Source organism: Diospyros lotus, chromosome 15 (assembly GCF_014633365.1).
Source record: "Diospyros lotus cultivar Yz01 chromosome 15, ASM1463336v1, whole genome shotgun sequence".
NCBI lineage: Eukaryota > Viridiplantae > Streptophyta > Magnoliopsida > Ericales > Ebenaceae > Diospyros > Diospyros lotus.
Window position 1 is genome coordinate 11,601,967 of NC_068352.1, and position 20,470 is coordinate 11,622,436.

Genomic DNA, 20,470 nt, shown 5'->3' on the forward strand with positions numbered 1-20,470 from the left:
TTGGGAACTTAGAATCATAAATTCGATTATATTTTCATGTAAGAATATGCAATTAATTACATCTATTTGAAAGACTATATCTCCAACCTTAATTTGTGACAAATCTATTCATCCACTTAAAACCGTAAACAATGTGAACTATAAGTTTTAAAAAAAATATAAGATAAGTCTAAATCGAAGATTGATTATGATTGAAAGATCCCTTGAGTTTCTCATCTTATTAAAAAAAGAAAAATTACCTTTAATGGTTTTATGGACTATTAAAAGAAATTAAAAAATAATTAATCGATGTGTTTCGACCAAACACTTAGAAAGGCGAACTTCAATAGTGGGCGACACAAACTAGAATAGTTAATTAAATTTCTAAGCATAATGAAAAACGTGTTTCGTGTCACGCGCGCAGACCTACTAGCGTGATGTCATATTCTAATTGGGCAGGAGAATGCCAGATTTGAAATTAGTTTTGGATTAGTATCAAACTGTGATTTTTTTATTAAAATAATAAAAGATGAGGGATAACATGGAAGACAAAGGGGGACCCACTCTGGATGGTTGGGATGATTCAATTCTAAGTCCTTTTCAAAGCCTAAATTTTTTCGGCTACCACGCAAACTCCACTACACACTTCCCCATCACCAACTCACTCTCTCTCTCTCTCTCTCTTCTAAGGACAAAAAATCTTAATAATAATATATATAAAAAACTTTTATTTAAGAATACATGAGTGGTTTAATATTCATATATTTAAAATGAATAAAATTCATAATTATGATTAAAAATTTTTAAGAAAATTATTTTCCTAAGTCTTAACTATATTAATTTGAATAAAAAGAAAAGCCTGAAGGGTTCAAAAGCATGAACCGAACAAAAATAGTACGAACCCCACTTTGTCGTGTACGAAAAGATTTTGACAATCCAACGGCCTACGTTTGTACCCCCCCCCGCCCATCATCCATCTCTCTTTTCTTGGCTGACCAACTCTCTCTCTCTCTCTCCACTGTACAAACACTCGAAACACTCTACTGTACAAACACTCGAAACACACGTTAACTTGCAATGTCATCTTCTAACGGCTATATTTCATGGATGGCAAAAAGGTCAGCTTGATGTTGAAACGAAATGGGGAAAGACAAACTGTACGAGGAAAAAGTTGAGAGAAATGTTAGTAGATGGTTAATTTTGAAGGATCCTAATCGAATGAAGGGCCGGAGCCGTATAATCTAATGAGTTCATACATGCAAGTTCAAGCTGATATTCAGTTTGAAAACTCGGATCAAATTATGGGTCCACCCTTACGTACGCTCATGTGACTGCATGATTTAATTTGAGTTTTCAGACCGAATATCATGATTCTATATGCAAAGCTTTTGCATCGATGGACTAATGGGGTTGGTTGAGGCTCTACTTGTCACCTTTTTTCACTGCATACGATAATACAAATCTTTCTGTCAATAGCATGAAAGAAGAAGATCAAGAAGCAGTAGCTTGGGTGGTAAGAGTTCAACATGCATGCGTAAGTTGATGATCGTATGTAAGAGTTAAAGAATTGCGTGCACTGGGAATCTCTTTTTTCCTTTTTTTTTTTTTCCCTGTTTATTTAGCAAAACTCATACGGGACTTACTGGCGACAAGATTTACTGCGAGGAAATAACTAGGGCAGTCGGCCTGCCGGCTGGCTGATGTCAGGAGAGCCAACCGGTCGTGCCCTCAATTACAATGCAAATGACAGCACCAACAACTTCGCTAATTTAGATTTATGCGTACTTAATCTTTTAGTGTTTTCAGATAAAAGAAACACGATTCAACACGAGATTAATAACAAACAAATTTAGATTGTTGTAAGATGTAGGAGAGCTTAGTAGTATCAACACTGGCACTGTCTGTGTGTAGGAAAAAAGCTTCTGAGGGTAACCTATTATTAAAAAGATCCCTTGACCCTTGTACAGGTTTAGTCTCTAATTAGGTAGCCTTAACACTATCTGTGCAAAAGCCTCGAAAACTGCTAGGTCTTCTAATTACATATATAATAATTAATTAGCAGCAATTATCAAAAGATCACAAACGCAGTTTAAGAACTTATCTGCTGCGGTTGAGCTTCCAAAGGCAGGCTAGGCTTTCAAGATGAAATGGATGTGTCATTATGGTCATCGATCAAAAGTATTGACGAACATCTCCAACTCGCACTTGGTTCAGCCTAGAAGAGCCAAGAGACATGACGCTCGATCCTTCTTCTCAAGAGCAATTCCACGTAACTGGACTTGCACTACTCTGAGGGGGCATTTGAAAGCTACCACTTTGTACCTTGTGTTGTCCGCTATAAGGCAAAGAAACCTGTGGCTGATATCCATAAAAATGATTACTCCCGTGCCTTGAGTTGTAACTTGAAACCACTGGAATAGACATGCCACCTGGAGCAGCTACCCGACCCTCCCTCACACTACTTCCAGAATACGGTGCTTCAGCTTCCCTTTCGGGGCCATCCTCAATGACGATGATCTCTTTCTCAGGGTTTGCTTTCAAATCTTTATCCTCATGCAGGGTGTCTGAAGCAGTTGCAACTCTCGCCACATTATATGCCAAAGGAAAATACGGTCTGTTTCTGGATCTATTCTGATCATTAGGCAAGCCATACCAAACACCATCTTCATGCGATTCAAGGGCTGGTCTGAAACCACTATTCATATTCCTGTTTAAAACTGCAGCTGCAGAAACACGAGAGGTTGTTTGTGGAGTGCAACAATTGACATTGCTTCTGAAACTGTTTGAAAGCTTGATGTTGAAACCAGTGTTGCTTTGATCCTTGCCCGTGAGAGGGTGTTGATGGACCATATGATGAAAGAAACGGGAGTTTTCTTTTTGAGTATTGCCCAGAGAGACCCCAGAAAGCATTTGGGATTGTTGATTCAGATGACCATTCAAGATACTTGAATTGGCTTTTCTATATTGCTGGGATACATTTTCATCTTTACTAACCACCATTACATCTTTCCCCATTAACCTGAGAACAGGATTGGATGAAGATGGACTAGCAGAATCACACTCACCATAAACTGGGGACTTGAAATCGGAATCAGCAAAAACTTTTATCGAAACAGGACCCATATCCATCTTTGTGACAGGGAGAGCCAACTTTTCTGGTCCTGAACCTGGGAAATTGCCAAGAGAAATTGCTTCAGGCAAGGAGTACAAACCATTTGGTTTCCTGGGTGGATAACAACTCATTGGTTTCCCCATGGCAGGAACTGGAACTGAATCCATGGTCTGTCTCCATAGAACTTGCGAGTCTTGATAATTTAATGAAAACTCCTGTGACATTCCCTCCTTTCTTGAGCAGCAGCACGGCTGATCATTTCGGAAATTGATAGGTCCCTTCTCAGAGCCAATCATGCCGACTTTCAACTCTTCCAGATTGGTTCTTTCCTCCTGAATCGTCTTTCCCAGTGGAATTGAGGCAGCAATTTGTGTTAGGGCACCATGGCTATCACCAGAGGAGCCTAACCTAATCTCACCTGGTGCAACATGCAGTTCTCCAGACTCACCAGGGGATTTCAAATCATCAGGTCTTCCAGTTGGAGAGTGAGATATGGTTGACATAGCAGAAATAGGAGAATCCGATAAATCTCTATCAACCAGATCATACTGATCTTCAGAGGACTGAACTCGGCTTGTAGTTAATGAGGCACTTCCTTGGAGATCTTCCGAGCCCATATCCCTAGGACTTGGCAAATATGATCCAGGTGGTCCTGGAATAGATATTGGGTCAACCTCATTAAAGTAATTTCCTTGCCCATCCATAGAATCGATTTCCTTCCACGCACCAGTACTTTGAGCTAATGTACCGCTGCCAACTTTATTGACATGAAACATCTCTGGTTCATCACTCAAACTAGGGTCGCTAGGACATGACTGTGTTTCCGCTCCACTCAAAGAACTCTTAAACACAGCGGAATGCAATGAATCAGCTAACATATTGCAAGGGCTAGACAGCTTCTGGAACTCTGAATCTAGAGATTTTCCCGATCTCATAGCATTTCCTCCAATATCCACTCCTGAAGATGGTTCAACCACTACTCTGCTGTATCCATGAGAATCAATCCCTTTTCTGCCAGATCCTGTGTCATCAAGTTTACCTGCCAAATCTCCACAAACTCTAGCAGAATAATCTATGTCATTGCCAACTTCAAGACTGTGACATCCTGATGCAGATTTCAGAACCATAGACTGCTCATTCTGAGAGATACGAACCGATGTCCTCTTCTTTTTTATTTTCAAAACATTGCATTGGTCAAGGGAGATTTTGTGACATATTTCTTCTCTTCTAGATTTGTTTCCTCGATGCTTCTCCTTGTAAACATGTTTTCCAATACTTTCGGAAGGCAGTGTCACAAACTTTTTACCCAATTTTTCCATGCAACAAACTCCAGACTTCTTACAGGATGGAAGCTTCTTTTTCACTGAAAACTTTCTGTTCACCTTATGGTTGAATTCAGTTCGAGATGACTCATTGATCGACATCATGTGCCTATTCAAAGAGGAGAACTTTGTGGATTTTGATAAGAGTACTTGATGACCAAGTGATGTATTTGAGCGAGCAGCACAAGAACTACTTTTGACTGGACCAGCAATTAGCTTAAATGGTCCCTTACCAGGAGAAGGAACACAGTTTTCTCTATAACTTACAAAACCCTCGTTTCCATCGACAATTGTGCCGTCTTTTCTCAACTGCTTGACATTGCGTAATCTCTCCAAGTTACCACCGATATGAGTCGTAAATGAGGAAACTGAAACTTGCTTTTGCATAGGAGGGTGTTCAGTATATTCATTAATGGGCTCTCCAGATGATGAATCCTCCATTCCCTTGCTGCTTCCAGGAGATGAAAGTGGACTGTCATATGAGTTTGGAGTTTTCTGAATGCAACTTCTCTCCATGTCCAAATCACATAAAGATGAATGAGCACTTTCAACAGTCAATTCCCGTCTAAAGTTAAGTCCCAAATGCTGAAGACCCTCCTTACACTTTCGCCTTTTTAAGAGACCAGTTCGTTTAGAGCTTGTCCAATTTGCTATATTTCCTGATTCATTGGGCTTGATCACCTGTAGATCTTTGAAGGTCTGTGCCAGGCTTTCCTCTTTTCTGAAGCTATCTTTCAGTGCAAGATTTCTTTCTTCCTCTTCACAAACCTGTATAACAACAGTTTAATTACCATGTGGATGCAATCTCATGCTAGTAAACTGAAATATCTGCAACTCAAAAGACTTTTTAAGAGCTACATAGATTATGCCAGAAACCTAATCTCAGAAACTGCAAGCATTATAAAACCTAGACAACTGTTTCTTTAACTTGATAGTGGAAATTTCAAATTATTCTCATAGTCAAAGGGTAATTGATGTGGGACAGCCAGAAAATTGAGAAAGACTGGAGAAGAAGAGAATTAGTGAAGAAGAAAAGAAGAGAAGATGAAGAAGTTTAATACCACTTAAATTCTATCACACAATCCACTAAAAGTCCAAATAAAACTAAAATACATTTGCCCAAAAGGCCAATTTGGTCCATACGCTAATGTCTAGTTTAGTACCTATCTTTTTTTTTTTTTAGACTAGTTTAGTACTTAAAGTTTCTAAATCATTTCAAGTTAGTACCCATCATCAGCCAACCATTAGCCAAATGATTGACTGACGAGTATGAAATTGGCCTATTTTCAAAAGTTTAAGCATTAATTTGGCCTAGTTTTTTTACTTATACAAAAATTTGGCTTATTTAACACTATATTTTTATCTTTTCTATTTTTCTCTTTTCTTTATAGTTAAGTAATGTAAACATGACATGTTTAAATTACATAGGCATAAAACTAAACCTAAATCTATAGCACGCAATTCTAGAGCCTATCTATCAAGCTTAGGCCTGTTAATAGACTAGGTTCGGACCTATATTTAGTTCATTTAACAGGTTTTGTATTAAACATAGATCTAACTACCCAAACCAAGATCCAAATCCGATTATATATATCTTAAACGGTATAAATATTGATAATGGATTAAATAGATAAAACTAAATATATTTAACATCATATTAAATTAAATATGTATAACAGTAAACATATTTAAATATTAAAAACTACATAATATATTTTATATTTAGTGTAATATAAATATTTTTTGCTGAAAAATATTACATTATATAAATATTAAATATATATTTAAGATTCAATATATAATATTAAATACGAATTATATTTAATCTGTTATCTATATTTGAATCATTCATGATATATATAATCGGATCGGATCTGGGTTTTAGTAATCTCACCCATGTTTAATACTAGACTTGATTAAACGGATTAGATTCAAGCCTACACTTGGTCCATTGACCGACATAAGGTATGCAAATTGCCTTTGGAATTGCACACCCCTAGATTTAAGTTTGGTTTTATAGCTTTATAATTTAAACATGGCATGTTCCAGTTACTTAATTGTTAGGTAAAAATTAAGTGCTAAATAATCCAAATTTTTGTAAAAATAAAATATTGGGTTAATTCTTTAACTTTTGAAAAATAGGCCAATTTCATGCTTGTCGTTAGTCTACCATTTGTTTCACTAACATCAGTTATTTGCAGCTAACGGTTCGCTAATGGCAGGTAGTAAATTAGGACAGTTTGAAATTTCAAGTACTAAATTGGACATTGCTGTATTGTACAGGGACCAAATTGGTCTTTTGGCCAACACATTTAGATAAAATCAAGATCTTCTAATCACATAAAACTAATATCTATACTAATTTTGATACCTATCAGTAATGGACAAATTAGAGAGAAGGAAAAATAAATCTATCTTATTAGTAAAAGAAGGAAGCCACGAGTAGGAAAGTGACATACCTCAGAAGAAGGTTGACAGTTCAGAGAGCAATTTTTTATGCTCTGAGCATCAAGTTTCAGGTATTTCTGATTTTTTTGAGCACGATCCTTCCTTTTGCAGGTTGTGAGCAATTGTTTTCCTCTACCTCTTCTGAAAGTTTTCTTGAGCCCAGGACCCACTTCTAGATTTGGTATTGATCTATCATTGAACTTTGACAAAATACGAAGCTTTGTTCCATTGGCATCAATATAGACTGCACCATCTTCACCATTGTCCTTTAACACTCTTTGCTTTTCCTCTTCAACATTCTCTAAAGCCTGTTGAGTGGGCAAGCTAGAATTCACGGCCCAGCTTGTCCCGTTTCTTCTATCAAGCTCCTCCAGTGTGCAATGTAAGGCCGTTGCATAGATATCCACCATCAACCTTGTCTTCCTCGGCTTTATTCTATGCTTAATCACCCTAGAATTGGCTGTCCACTTAACAGTTGACTCCACAGAAAGGCACTGATCAATGTGTGCGTTCAAAGTGGTGTTGGAAGAGGATGAGAAAGTCTTGCAAACTGGGCACACTTTTGAAGCCATCGTGTCGGAAAATGCCACACAATTTGCCAAAGTATCTTCGTTTGAAGTAGGATCAATTCCACTCCCCACTTTCAGTATCAGTCTAGACTTCTTAATCTGAAGTTGGTTTGAGCTATCAGATTTCTGAGACGGAGGAGAAACTGTTGGCTCAAATTTTTCTGCCGAAACTTCCAATATATTGTTAGTTTCTACTACCACAGAAGTGTTCCTATCAGCAGGAACTGAATCAACCACAGAATTCGATCGATTATTTGTAGTCAATGGAAGTTCGTGTTCTTCTTCAGATGAAGTCTGACCCGTATTTAAGCAATTCACAGCTAGCTTCCTGTTACAACCAGCATCACCAGAAGAGGGAGAAACACAATAATTGCTCGGCCCAAAAGGCTCCCGTTCCACATTTCTTATGTTTTCTTTTCGAATCAGGCTAGTTTCGACAGTGCATCTTTTGACAGATCGGTTTCGTACAGAATCAAGAGGCTGAAAAGGAGGCAATAAATCTCCTACTCCATGCTTCAAACAAAGTTGCAAATTTTTCTGAGCAAAAGGCCAGTTTGTTTGAATGTCCTTGCTCCGTGCACCAGACACATAATCTCTGCATCAGATGCCACCAAATCTCAGATGAATTATATCAATCAACCAATTGCTTACGAGTCAAAAGCAAACAATAAACCCCTTCAACTCAACAAAGATTCACTCCGGTGAAGAAAAATACAAAAATGTAGAAGAAAATTAAAGCATGTGAAAGATCAATAAAGACCCTCATGCTGTAAGTTAACTGAAAATAGCATGGTATTATTAACAAGATTAACCCATAATCTAATGAAATCAGATACGGGCAAAGCAAGAGATGAGATCAAAAGAGAAGGGATGATCAAGAAGAGGAGATCAAATTAAGCCAGTTACAAACAAATAACATCTCTAATTAGGCATTCAAAACCAGAATCTGCCAGAAAAGCAAGAACCAAATCAACATCAATAACGAGAAACAGTGGATCTGACCATGAAAGGGCTGGGAGAGACAGAGAGCCGTGACAAAGCAAGCAAAAGTAAAAGCAGAAGAAGAAAGATTTTATGCAGATATATGGATAGATAGTACCTTATGGAGAATTTTGGGGGTGGGTTGTTGTCATCAAGGCCAGACTTTGGCAGATCTGCTTCTACTACCTCTTCTTCTTGCAAGGCGACCTTATCAGAACCAGAAGCCCTCTCATTACAGTGACTGGAGCTTTTCAGCTGTGGAGCTTGAATTTGATGAGGACATGGTGGATCTGATGGAGGGTTTGTTATGGATAACATCTGTTGATGATGATGATGGAGATGATAAGCTTCTTCCTTCTTGTGCTGTCTGGACAACAGCCACAAGAACCTGAACTTGCTCTATCTCCAAAACTAGGCCGCCTTGTCTTAGCCTTCTTAGCCTTCAGCATAACAAATCCCTAAGCCCCACCACTCAACAGTAGTAGTAGTAAGATCAAACAATACCCACTTCAAATATGGCCCCTTTTCTTCTTATTCTTCTTCACTCTTCAACCTGCATAATTACAAGAGCAAGAAATAAAGCAGACAAATTAGAAAGATTCTCGCTCGACCCCTCCAGAATAACGTTATTTTATGTGATGGTGGACGAGTAAATTGAAGCATCTATAGATATATAGCCGTGTTGAATCATCAGAGGCTCTTGGAGAGCCTGAGTGAACAAGGAAAGAACAAATTTGGGAAAGAATTAAAGCAACAAGCAAGATGTGACTGGAACCTAAGTCCCGGAAGCGTTATTTTATGTGGGCAAAACTCAGAAAAAGCACAGGATTAAGGGAGATTAAGCAGATCAAAAGCCACTGTTCACTTGCTTACTTCCTTCATCGGACAAAATCGAATCTATAAACCGTGAGAAATTAAAAAAAAATGGTTGGAAAACAACAAGCGTGGAATCAAAAGATGAACACGAATAAGAAGTTCTCAGACCCATGGATAAGGAAGAAATTAAGCTCAAAAATCACAACTACCCGCGAGGAATTTGCGAACCAGAAAGTGATTGACGAGTTAAAAAGCTCAAAATCAAAGCTTTGGTCGTCCTGGTGAACAGTGGAAACGACCGACTCAAGCGAAATCTGACGTAACCCAAATACCAGATCTTTGTTTATTTGTGATGAAAAAAACAGAAAAAGGATTCCTCAAGTCCGCCAAAAGAAATTGAACAGAAACTCGAGAAACGCGGTGGAGAGCGATCTCATGAAATCACACGCAGCTTCCTCAGTATGTGTTCAAGCTCTCAAAGCGTACTACGGAGACGGACTTCAAAACACACAAAATCAAGAAGAAAACCTCAAGATTAAGCAAATCGTCACTGTAATCGGATTGGGTCTGGAGGAAAACTCAGTATCATCAGAAGCAACTTAACTGCAAGAACCAGCGATTCCTCTAAAAAAAAAAGTCGGAAATTAGAAGAAAGAAAAGCAAATAAAACATCTTGGACCCAGAAATCAAATAAATCAGCAGAACCCACAAGGGTACAGACCTTCATCTTGGGAAAATTCTCTCCGGGAAGAAAGTGAGGCCAAGAAGAATAGAAAATGAGAGAGAGAGAGAGAGAGAGAGAGAGAGAGAGAGTGAGAAGAGTGAGAGAGAGGTACAGCAGAAGAAGAGAGCAGCACCACCCACTCACACATCAAAAGAGGGCATCAGGTTCTTTCTTTCTTTCTCACCACCAAAAAGCAGTTTTGTACCATTAAAAACCACCACGATTCACCTCCCCCAATCTGTGAATATGCGTGAAAGAAAATAGTGAGAAAAAAGAAAGAGAAAGAAAGAAGATATGGGAGGGAGAGAGGGGGAGAGAGAAAGGGGGGGGGTGTCCTATCTATCTATCTATCGATCTATCCATCCTCCTGTACCAACCCTACGGTTCTTTTTTTTTTTTGTTTTTTTGTTTTTATTATTATTATTATTATTATTTAATGTCGATTCTTATCATGCATGTGTTAAATTCCAGTTCTGACCCTGCTCCCTCTCGCAAATTACAGGGTAATTGAAGCGCTGCTCCCTCGGCTCGTCCTGTTCCTGAACCTAGGCAAGACGACAAGATTGAAAATGTTGACAATCTTGAAATTTGAATGTTGTACACATGTTATGTTTAGCGGCCTCGGCCAGCTGTTGCTATCGTCAACCTGCCTATTTCTTTTCCTTTATTTTTAGGCATAATAAAGTTGAGTTTCTCCCAAATATAATTTTATTATTTTTAAGAGTAAATTTCGAGTAATATCGATCTATGAGGCTTGATCAAATAAATTAATCACTTTTGTGTTATTGAAAATAACATTGACCACTCTTTCCAACAAAGAGAACATGTTAATTAATTATTTTATATTCTTAAAAATAATAGACACCAAAGAAGGAGTTGAATTGAGTTTTTAAAATTTTTTTATTTAAATCAACTTTATGCACAAAAAATTAATTAACCAATTTTTTTAAAGGTTCTGAAATATAGTGATAAGAGTACTTATTGAAAGATTTAGTTTTAGTTGGTTACGAAAATAATTATGTGAGAATGTTTGAAAGAAAATAAAATTTCCAAGATTAATTTCAAAGCAAATATTGCAAACTATAAAAACTAAAAATAACACTTGACTGCATGAAATGAAAGAAAGAAATGAACAATGCAGTACACAAAGAATTTTATTGTGGTTTAGTTCAACTAATCTACTCTACTCTATTGACTTTTCACTAAAGATTTTAACTACTCACTATAATTTTTATAGGATAAGCCAAAATCTTTATTTTTTAATGGTTCAACAATAACTGAATACACAATTTTAGTAAAGATTACCTGAAACCTTTTATACTATGTTTTTTATGGGCTCAAGCACTTACCATAACAAGATAAGTGAAGTATATAAAATGAGCACTTTGAGAAGTTTTTACAAGATTGAAATCAAATGATGAAACTAGTTTCTTACAAATAAAAGAGACATGAAAAGAATATGAAAGCTAAAATATTCTCTCTCTCTTTTGTTAGTAGAAGATATATGCTTTGAGGATTTTTTTTCTTGAGGTTGGAGTAGGAAGAACTCAAATATCAGCATTTGTTTTTTCATCCTCTTCTCCTTTTATACTTGCTACTAAGAGAATAAAATCTGTAAGAAATATCTTTTATCTCTCCTCAAAATAATTATTAGAATATTTAAAAATAAAGATAAAAAATGAGGAAAAATTTATAGCAATTTTTAAATCTTAATGGTTAAAATTATGCATTAAATACATTTGCAACGACTAATTTTTTAAGCTTCATCACACTATTTACTCCAATATAAAGAGTTTGTAATTGAGTGTTTTTATCCCTACTCTAGTAAACATAGTTTGTAATTAAGTATTTTTTGTTTGCATTCGATTATTCTTAACATGTACTCGATTATTTTTGTTCTACAGAGACATGAATTAAATACTCGATTATCACTCAAATATAGTCGATTATACATAAACTTTTACTTGATTATAAATGAAAATTACTCAATTATAAAAGAGTAATTCTCGATTATAAATTTGATCATCGATTACTTTTTTATCTAGTTGAAGCTTGTAATAAATACTCAATTATAAAAGAAGATTACTTGAGTATATATAGACATTTACTTGATTATAACCATGAGAACTCGATTGTATTTGTTACACCAGAGATATGACAAAACTACTTGATTACAAAAGCATATTTTGTGATGACCCCACTCTCAAAGATCCCAATACCAAGGAATCCGAGAGGAAGCACCAAAAAGGTTGATACAAATATAAACTTAAATAAAAGATTCTCAAAACTTTTCTCATTCAATAGAGAAAGCAAAATAAATATTAATTAAAACATAATTCATCTAACAGTCACATTTGAGTTTAACCACCCATCATCCTCAAAAGATGCCATAAAATCTGGCATAACAAAACAAAACTGTTTCCTTCTAGACTCTAAGAAAAAGGAAAAAGAAAAAAAAAAGTCCCCTAAAGATCTCTTAGTTAGGAAGGCTTTGTACACAAATTTACCCTATTAAGGATCAAACTTCACTAGGCTCGCCCTCATCCATAGTTTTCCCCTTACTTGGAATTATGCAAAAACAAGTATGAGTCACAAAGCTCAGTAAGTATAATTTGAAAGGAACGTGAAACAATAAGAATCAAGAAAACGTGAAGCAATAAGAATCAACGCAATATAGAATTACTCATTACATCAGATGCACCCATGTTATGCTTCACCACATCATATATGTTAGATTTAAAATGTTATGGCACACACTAAAAGGGGAGGTGAATTGGGTAATTTAAAAATTTAATAGAACTTAAAATCCTTTTGATGAAAATGCTAGCAATGATAAACAAACTAAATAACACGAGCACAAGAGAAGAACACAAATGATTTATAGTGGTTCAGCTTAACTCAAGCCTAATCCACTACTTTAACTCCTTACTAAAGATTTTTCAAATAATCTAGTAAAACCCCCATACTTTAAACCAAGTAGGTCTTCTAATCCAAGACTAGGAATTACTGTAACGATCCGCCTCCCGGAGCCCCTACTGCACATAAAGGATCTGTGAGAGGGTCATTATTTGAATGACATCGAACAAAAACACAAACTAAAACTCACACACAACTATTTAGAAATCATAACCTTTTACATCCTATAACATTTCATAACTGTCTTTACATAGTCATTCACAACTTGAGCCCACCTAGGCTTTCAAGACATACATCCATCTCAAAAACATAAAACATTAACCTTAATACAAACACCATGACACCCACGATCTGGTTTCGGGAGAACTTTGCACTTGCTATCCTTTGGACCCAAACCCTGCTGAACAAATCTGGCAACTCAGATAAATCCCTAACTTGAAATGATGGAAAGCAAACATGAGTCACAAGACTTAGCAAGCTCTAGAAAGAAAGGATATAGGTTAAAGACATAACTCTTCCCATAACACCCCATGCAATTCATGCCAATGCAACAACACATCATTTCATGATCAATATATGTCATAACTCCAAATGCATAGCATAAAATCAACTGTACACAAAGGGTTCTTAGGGCCCACATAAGATACACACTGGTGCCCAAGTCCCGCATACAAACTTGTAGCAGCCCAATAGAGGCTACCATAGACTCTTAAGGTATACACCAGATCAATCCCCAAGAGTCATCAGCCCTAATCTAACACCCGTGGAGTATACACCAGATCAATCCCCACAAGTCATCAACCTTAACATAATACATCATCATACCCTACTGCTATTGTGGTCTACTGCCACGGCCTATGATCCGTGGTGGGCGCCACTCATCACCCATACTTATCATAGCCACACATCCTCACCATACAATGCAACAATTAGAAAATGCAATGGCTTTTGTAGCATTAACGTGATGACAAGGCCCCCATAAACCAAGCATCAGGCCATGCTACACCCACATAATAATTCACACATGCGATATGCTTTAAATGCACCGGCTCACTTAGGGAACCCAAATTGCCTCTTAGACCAACCGAGTCATGCAAATGCCCACACATCCCATCACACACAAAGCATGTTCCCCAAATGAATGCAACCCATCCCCTATGCAGGACACACATCATGATATGCACAAAATTAAGGCGGGAATATGGTAGTACTAGCTCTCCTAGCCCATCTAGCGCTTATCACAACAGTCGATGACTGACGCCCATACATCTAGCCATCAACTACCACGACCCACAGTCGACAGTCAGTAGCTTTGTACCCCATACCCTTAGACACCCATAGATGACATTAAACTTAGTCACTTAAGCTTATCTTTCCGCAAACTTAATCCATGACAACATAGACACCATTATGTCATCCATGTTCTCATCTATCCTCATACACAAGGAACCATCTCCACATTCATAGTAAATTATTAACATAACCCCATTAAACCATAATCAACTCTTCTAAGAACCTACCCCAATGGTTACGACATCATTCCCAAATAAAGCGGAGTGATACGAAACTTCGGGACGGACGAAATGAAAGACACCAATACATCACCACTCAGCTCATTCCATTAAGAATAAACTTATTAATAAAGTATAAACCATAGGGTGGTTGCCACGTGGATTATGGTTATTAATGCGTGGAATCGAGTCACGGTGAGGGAGGGTTTAAAATACAAGAAACCATGAAAACTTTCATAAGAAATAAAGGATATAGGGAGAGCGTTAGGAGCTTACCTTTAGACAGCCACTTCTTGCTCCTTTTGTGCTCCCGTTCTGAAGTAAAATGTTATACAGAGAATATTAAGATTATGACCTATATTAATAAAATCTAACAGCGTAAACTGCATAAACTAACTGTACAAAATCTATAATTTAAATGTACAATATTTCTAGTAATTTTACCTATTTACTTGAATATTTTAAACACCAAATAATGCCACAATTCCCTATTTTCCCCATAATTTCTCCCATTTTCTTCCTTTGTGTGTGGCTCCTTCCTCTTCCCTAGCTTTCCTTCTCTCAACTGTCTTCGAAATGGCTGAAATTGGCCTTAACTTGGCCTAAAAAAGAAGCTTGGTGACCAAGGTGGGAGGAGCTCCTTGCGCGCGCCACGTGGAGCGCTTGCAGCTGCACATGGCTGCCACTGCCTCCAGCCCGAAACAATGTCGTTTCAGGCTGGCCTTGCTGATAAAATCAACAATTCTTTCGCTCGCGCACGCCTGCTCTCCCTCATTAAATATGCACCCCAAATTAATTATAAGGAGACCTCTTGGCTCTTTCCAAAATTACACCAGCACCCCCCAACACTTCCAAAATTCACACACACACCCCACTCCCCATTTCTCTTTATTACACTTATACCTCGAACATTCTCAAAAATTCACCAATTTAATTCCATCATTATTTCCATAAATACCCCTAGATAATTTAATTAATTACCTTAATTTCTCATTTCCTAAAAAATGACATAAATTAATATTTTCTCTTAAATCCTCAAATACTCAATGATGTCATCAAACATCGAAATTAATAACTATTATTTATTTTCAAAATTTTGAGATATTACAATTACAACCTCCCACTTATACAAGTAGGCCCTCTAGTTACACAAGCTAGGAAATACAAGAAATGAGAATCTAAGAGATGAATTTCTTAGTTACAATGTCTCTCAAAATGATACAAAGCTTGAAGTAAATAATTACAAATGAAGATCAAAGCCTTGAAGAGAGAAAATTGAAGCACAATTAATGTAAATACAGATAAGTACAAGATGTAAGCTCAAATCAATTTATTTTCCATTCATTAGCCTCTTCTTGATCTCCTTGATTTGTATTTATAAGCATCTTGAAAGCTTCAAGAGAAAACTAGCCGTTTGAGACCGTTGAAATTTGAAAAACTAGTCGTTATGGCTTTCTGCGCAAAGAGTTAGTTGATAGAAGACAATAGATAGTCAACAAATTTATAAACAAAACAAAACATAGTCGATAGAAGAGATGGGATAGTCGATAGAACAAAAATATGAATAAAACACCTTTTAAAATACACACTAATAGTCGACAGATCAAATTATTCTGTTGATAGAAACATGAGGATAGTCGACAGATAAAAAAACATAATCGATAGAAACAAGGCATAATCGACAGATACAAGGCATATAGTCGACAGATGCAAGGCATAGTCGACTATTCTCTTAGAAAAACTTACACTTAGTCGACAGATGCTACAAAAAAGCTTTTAACTTCATTTTCCAATTTTTTAAGATTTAATGCATTATTTTTCCAATCTCCTAAATCATAAACAACACATATATATTGGAAAATACTTTGACCACAAACATTTGAGATTGCTTAAAGCATAAATTAATTTGGAGCATTAAGATAATAAACATCATCAAAATACAATGATTTTTCATCATCAAAACTATATCAAAGATAAAACATCAATCTCACCCTTTTTGATGATGACAAAACATTTTATGAAATACCCAAAAGTCTCCCCCTTTTTGTCATAAATAAAAAATGATATATTTGAAAGAATTTTAACACAAGAGTAAGAGGGGATTTAGCAAAACATCAATGGAGAAAGAATACATTGGTGAAAAATAAAATTTTACAAACTCCCCCTTAATAACACATATCAAAAGATTTATTTTCCCCCTTGATCAAAGCATAAAATTTGAAAATAATTTTGATACTATATGTAACACTCCACTTTCTCGGGCGTTGATGAGGGGAGCGCCCTCGATCCCATAATTACGCCGAAACGAATACCTAACAGCGGTCAAAAGACACACAGCAGACAAGCATTGCCACGTCAATCAGATAAGCACTCAATAGAGAAACCCCCGAGACCTCAGGAACCGGCTATCCCACCGAAGATCACGGAGGCAACAGTTATCCCGAACTCCTCGGAGACGGAGGCTATCGCGAAACCCTTATCGGGAAAGTCCCGAATAAGGCGGGAGGAAGATCCCGAAGATCCCTCATGATCCCTATCCCGAGAAAAGGTAAGCGAAGAAGGTGGGGGATTCTTCTTATTTTCCATCAATTAACATAGTTTAAAAGGGACAAGGAACCCTAGATCAAAGAACTAACTTAATCATCGGAGATTGACCGGGGGAGCAAGCCCCGTCTCCATTGCAGGTGCATTCAGAGAGGCAAGAAGGGAACGTGCGGCTACCACTTCCGAAAATCCTTCATCAATTGGCGCCCATCGTGGGGCCGACATTCTTCTCTTCTGTCTTTCCAGTGCAGCGGACAATCTTCTCAACCGTGAATGGCGACCAGAAGACAGCCGTCTAGGGCCGTGGGGAGCAACCCCGTTCCGGAACCGAGTCAGCAGAACCCTCCCCGAAGCCCGCCGGGGAGGGCTCGGAGTCCGGAGGGCCCTCCGCCTCCTCCTGATCGGATAGCACTTCTGGAGGGTCAAGTACAACGATTGACGGAGTTACTCATGGGTTTTCTAGATGGACAGCATCAGCAAGCCCAGCACTCTCGGGCGGAGGAAAGGCGCGAGCCCCCAAGAGAAGAGGAATCTTATCGACGAGACGAGAATCCGCAGAGGCCAGGGCCAGAGAGAAGATTGCAGCAGCAGATTGCGGCAGTTGGAGGAGGAGATGGTCGCCCTAAAGCCAAGGACCGGAGAGGCTCAGGGACCAAGGATAAATCAGCCCCTTGGCCCAGAGATCATGGCGGCCATACCACCAGAACGTCTCCGTATCCCGGCCATTAAGCCCTACGCAGGGACCACCGAGCCGATGGATCACCTGGATCTCTTTACCTCGCATATGATGGTACAGGACGCCTCAGACGCGATGTGGTGTAGAGTTTTCTTGGCCACTCTGGAGGGGCACGCACGGGCGTGGTACTCAAACCTGGCTCATCATTCCATCATAAGTTTTGCGCAACTCCGGAGCAGCTTTCTGGCGCACTTTGCACCTCTCCGAAGACACCGAAGGTCCACCATGGCCTTGGTGAGTATGAAGCAAAACCAAGGAGAGCCCTTGAAGGATTTCGTTTCACGATTTAATATGGAAGCCCTGAGCATCGAGAACTTTGACCACAATGTTGCTATGGTGGCATTCCAGAATGCCCTGAGGCCCGGCCCTTTCGCCCAATCATTAGCCAAAACGCCTCCCAGCGCGTTCACGGACATATTGGGCCGGGCCACGAAGTACATAAATGCCGAAGAGGTCATGCAGGCTAAGAGGGCGGAGCATGTGGAGAAGAAGGATAAAAAGAAGCATCCCGAGGAAAGGAGGAGTGACGACCGAAGAGAAAAGCATCGCCCTCGGTGGGATTCGGCGGGTTTCACTCCTCTGAACGCCCCGAGGGCAGAAATCCTGGCTACTATTGAGGGAAAAGATTACTTGAAAAAGCCTCGACCGATGAAGGCACCATCTGACAAAAGGAACAGAAGTAAATATTGCCGATTCCACCGAGATCATGGTCATGACACGGAAGAGTGTCACCAATTAAAGGAGGAGATTCAGGAACTTATCAATCGGGGTTTCCTGAGGAGCTACGTGGCAAAAACAGGTGATTCTCAGGGGAGAAAGGATCGACGGTCGCGATCAAGAAGCCCCCCCAAGAGAGACCGCGCGGAGGATCGAAATCGGGCCCAGCGGGAGAGATCACATCGAAGAGAAGATGATCATCCTCAGCCTCCGATATTCCACACCCTCGCGGCGGGGGAGGTCCCAGTCATGAAGGACGAAAAAAGTAATGCGACCCGGCTGAAAAGATCGAGGAACGTGGATCCAATCTCTTTTTCAGATAGCGACCTCCCGGGGTACCCGACTCAAAATGACCCACTGGTGATAACAGCTGAACTCGGGAAGTGGGAACTTTGGCGGATCCTTGTGGATCCAGGAAGCTCTTCAGAAATCTTGTATCGGCAAGCCTTCTTAGGCATGGGGTATGAAATGACACAGCTAAGGGCAGCGAGGGTCCCTTTGGTGGGATTTGATGGTGAGGCCGTATATTCAGAAGGGATTATTCGACTCCCGATGACGGTAGGGAGAGGTTCCCGAACTTCTCGTGTTATGCTAGATATCCTGGTAGCAGACGTGCCTTCGGCTTACAACATGATTCTGGGAAGATCGGGTCTCAATGCCCTTCGAGCCATCCCAAGCACATATCATATGATGATGAAGTTTCCCACGGATAGGGGGACGGGCGAAGTGCGGGGAGATTTGCGCTTAGCCCGTGAATGTTACATGGCCTCTATAGGCATGGCGAAGAGTAAAGAAGCAGGGTTGCAGAAGGATGCTGACCCCCCGAAGGAGGTCAGTTTTCTGCTAGAAGGACCTGAAGATCCCAAAACAGCGGAGCCGGTGGATGAATTGGAAGAAGTACCTCTGGAAGAAAATTGCCCAAGTCGATGTGTAAGAGTGAGTATGGAGTTAAAAGATCCGCTAAGGAGTCAAATAATATCACTCCTTAGACAGTATGCAGATATCTTCGCGTGGACAGCCCGGGATATGCCAGGAGTAAATCCAGAAGTAATGACACACAGGCTGGGGGTCCGATCAGGTTTTCAGCCTGTCAGACAGAAAAAACGAAGCTTCGCCCCTGATAGGGCAAGGGCGATCGAGGAGGAGATCGCAAAGTTAGCAGCTGCGCGCCACATTCGGGAGGTGGATTATCCAGATTGGCTAGCGAATGTTGTGCTGGTTCCCAAAGGGCAGAGCAAGTGGAGACTTTGCATCGATTTCACCGATCTTAACAAAGCCTGCCCAAAAGATAGCTACCCACTCCCGAGGATTGACGCCCTAATTGATGGAACTGCTGGATGTTCGCTCATGAGTTTCCTAGATGCTTTTCAGGGATATCACCAGATTCCATTGCACCCGGAGGACCAGGAGAAAACGACATTCATCACCAACAAGGCAACCTACTGCTACACCGTAATGCCTTTCGGATTAAAGAACGCAGGAGCCACTTACCAGCGCCTGGTAAATAAGCTTTTTCACCAACAACTCGGGAGAAATATGGAGGCTTACGTCGACGACATGCTGGTAAAAAGTATGGTAGCCGAATGTCATCCGGAGGACCTGGAGGAATGCTTCAAAACCCTTCGTAAGTTCCATATGAAACTTAATCCTGTCAAATGTGCTTTCGGCGTTTCTGTAGGAAAGTTCCTAGGCTACATAGTACACCACCGAGTGATCGAGGTAAACCCTGCGAAGGTCAAAGCTATCATGGATATGCCGGCCCCGAGGAATGTGAAAGAGGTACAGAGCCTTACGGGTAGGATGACAGCCCTGGGCAGATTCCTCTCTCGTTTGGCAGAAAAAGGCCTTCCTTTCTACAAGGTCTTATCGAAAGCAAACAACTTCGAATGGAATTCTGAATGCCAGCGAGCTTTCGAAAAGCTTAAGGAGCACCTAGCCACGCCTCCGGTTCTTACCAAACCGAAGCCCGGAGAACCATTATACATATATCTGGCGGTGGCCAACGAGGCCGTCAGCTCGGTATTGATCCGAGAAGAAAATAGGATCCAGAGGCCCGTTTATTATGCGAGTAAACGATTATCGGGAGCCGAGGTTC

At 39.4% G+C, this 20,470-nt stretch overlaps 2 protein-coding genes across 5 annotated transcripts; one reads left to right on the plus strand and one right to left on the minus strand.

Annotated features, from left to right (window-relative positions):
- Positions 1–1,755: 1,755 nt before the first annotated feature.
- LOC127792067 (uncharacterized) lies at positions 1,756–10,273 on the minus strand. Of its 4 annotated transcripts, XM_052322392.1 has the most exons (5): positions 9,949–10,273; positions 9,756–9,851; positions 8,530–8,964; positions 6,873–8,025; positions 1,756–5,181 (listed from the first exon to the last, which is right to left on the minus strand). In XM_052322392.1, the coding sequence occupies exons 3-5, from the start codon at positions 8,727–8,729 to the stop codon at positions 2,233–2,235; spliced, it is 4,302 nt and encodes a 1,433-aa protein (XP_052178352.1). In that variant the 5' UTR covers positions 8,730–8,964; positions 9,756–9,851; positions 9,949–10,273; the 3' UTR covers positions 1,756–2,232. The 4 variants fall into 4 exon arrangements, with proteins under 4 accessions (XP_052178352.1, XP_052178353.1, XP_052178354.1 ...); XM_052322393.1 differs by lacking the exon at positions 9,756–9,851 and having other exon boundaries at positions 10,096–10,273; XM_052322394.1 differs by lacking the exon at positions 9,756–9,851 and having other exon boundaries at positions 10,064–10,273.
- Positions 10,274–17,195: 6,922 nt separating this feature from the next.
- Positions 17,196–17,651, plus strand: LOC127791574 (uncharacterized). Its single transcript, XM_052321555.1, has one exon. It carries the CDS (start codon positions 17,196–17,198, stop codon positions 17,649–17,651), a length of 456 nt encoding a protein of 151 aa, XP_052177515.1.
- The last annotated feature ends 2,819 nt before the right edge of the window (positions 17,652–20,470 follow it).

Coding starts and splice junctions, on each gene's coding strand:
- LOC127792067 (XM_052322393.1), bottom strand. CDS start 8,729: ATGTTATCCATAACAAACCCTCCATCAGATCCACCATGTCCTCATCAA. Junction 8,026..8,529: donor CCCCCAAAATTCTCCATAAG/GTACTATCTATC, acceptor CATCTGATGCAG/AGATTATGTGTCTGGTGCAC. Junction 5,182..6,872: donor ACTGTCAACCTTCTTCTGAG/GTATGTCACTTT, acceptor GTTGTTATACAG/GTTTGTGAAGAGGAAGAAAG.
- LOC127791574 (XM_052321555.1), top strand. CDS start 17,196: ATGGCGACCAGAAGACAGCCGTCTAGGGCCGTGGGGAGCAACCCCGTT.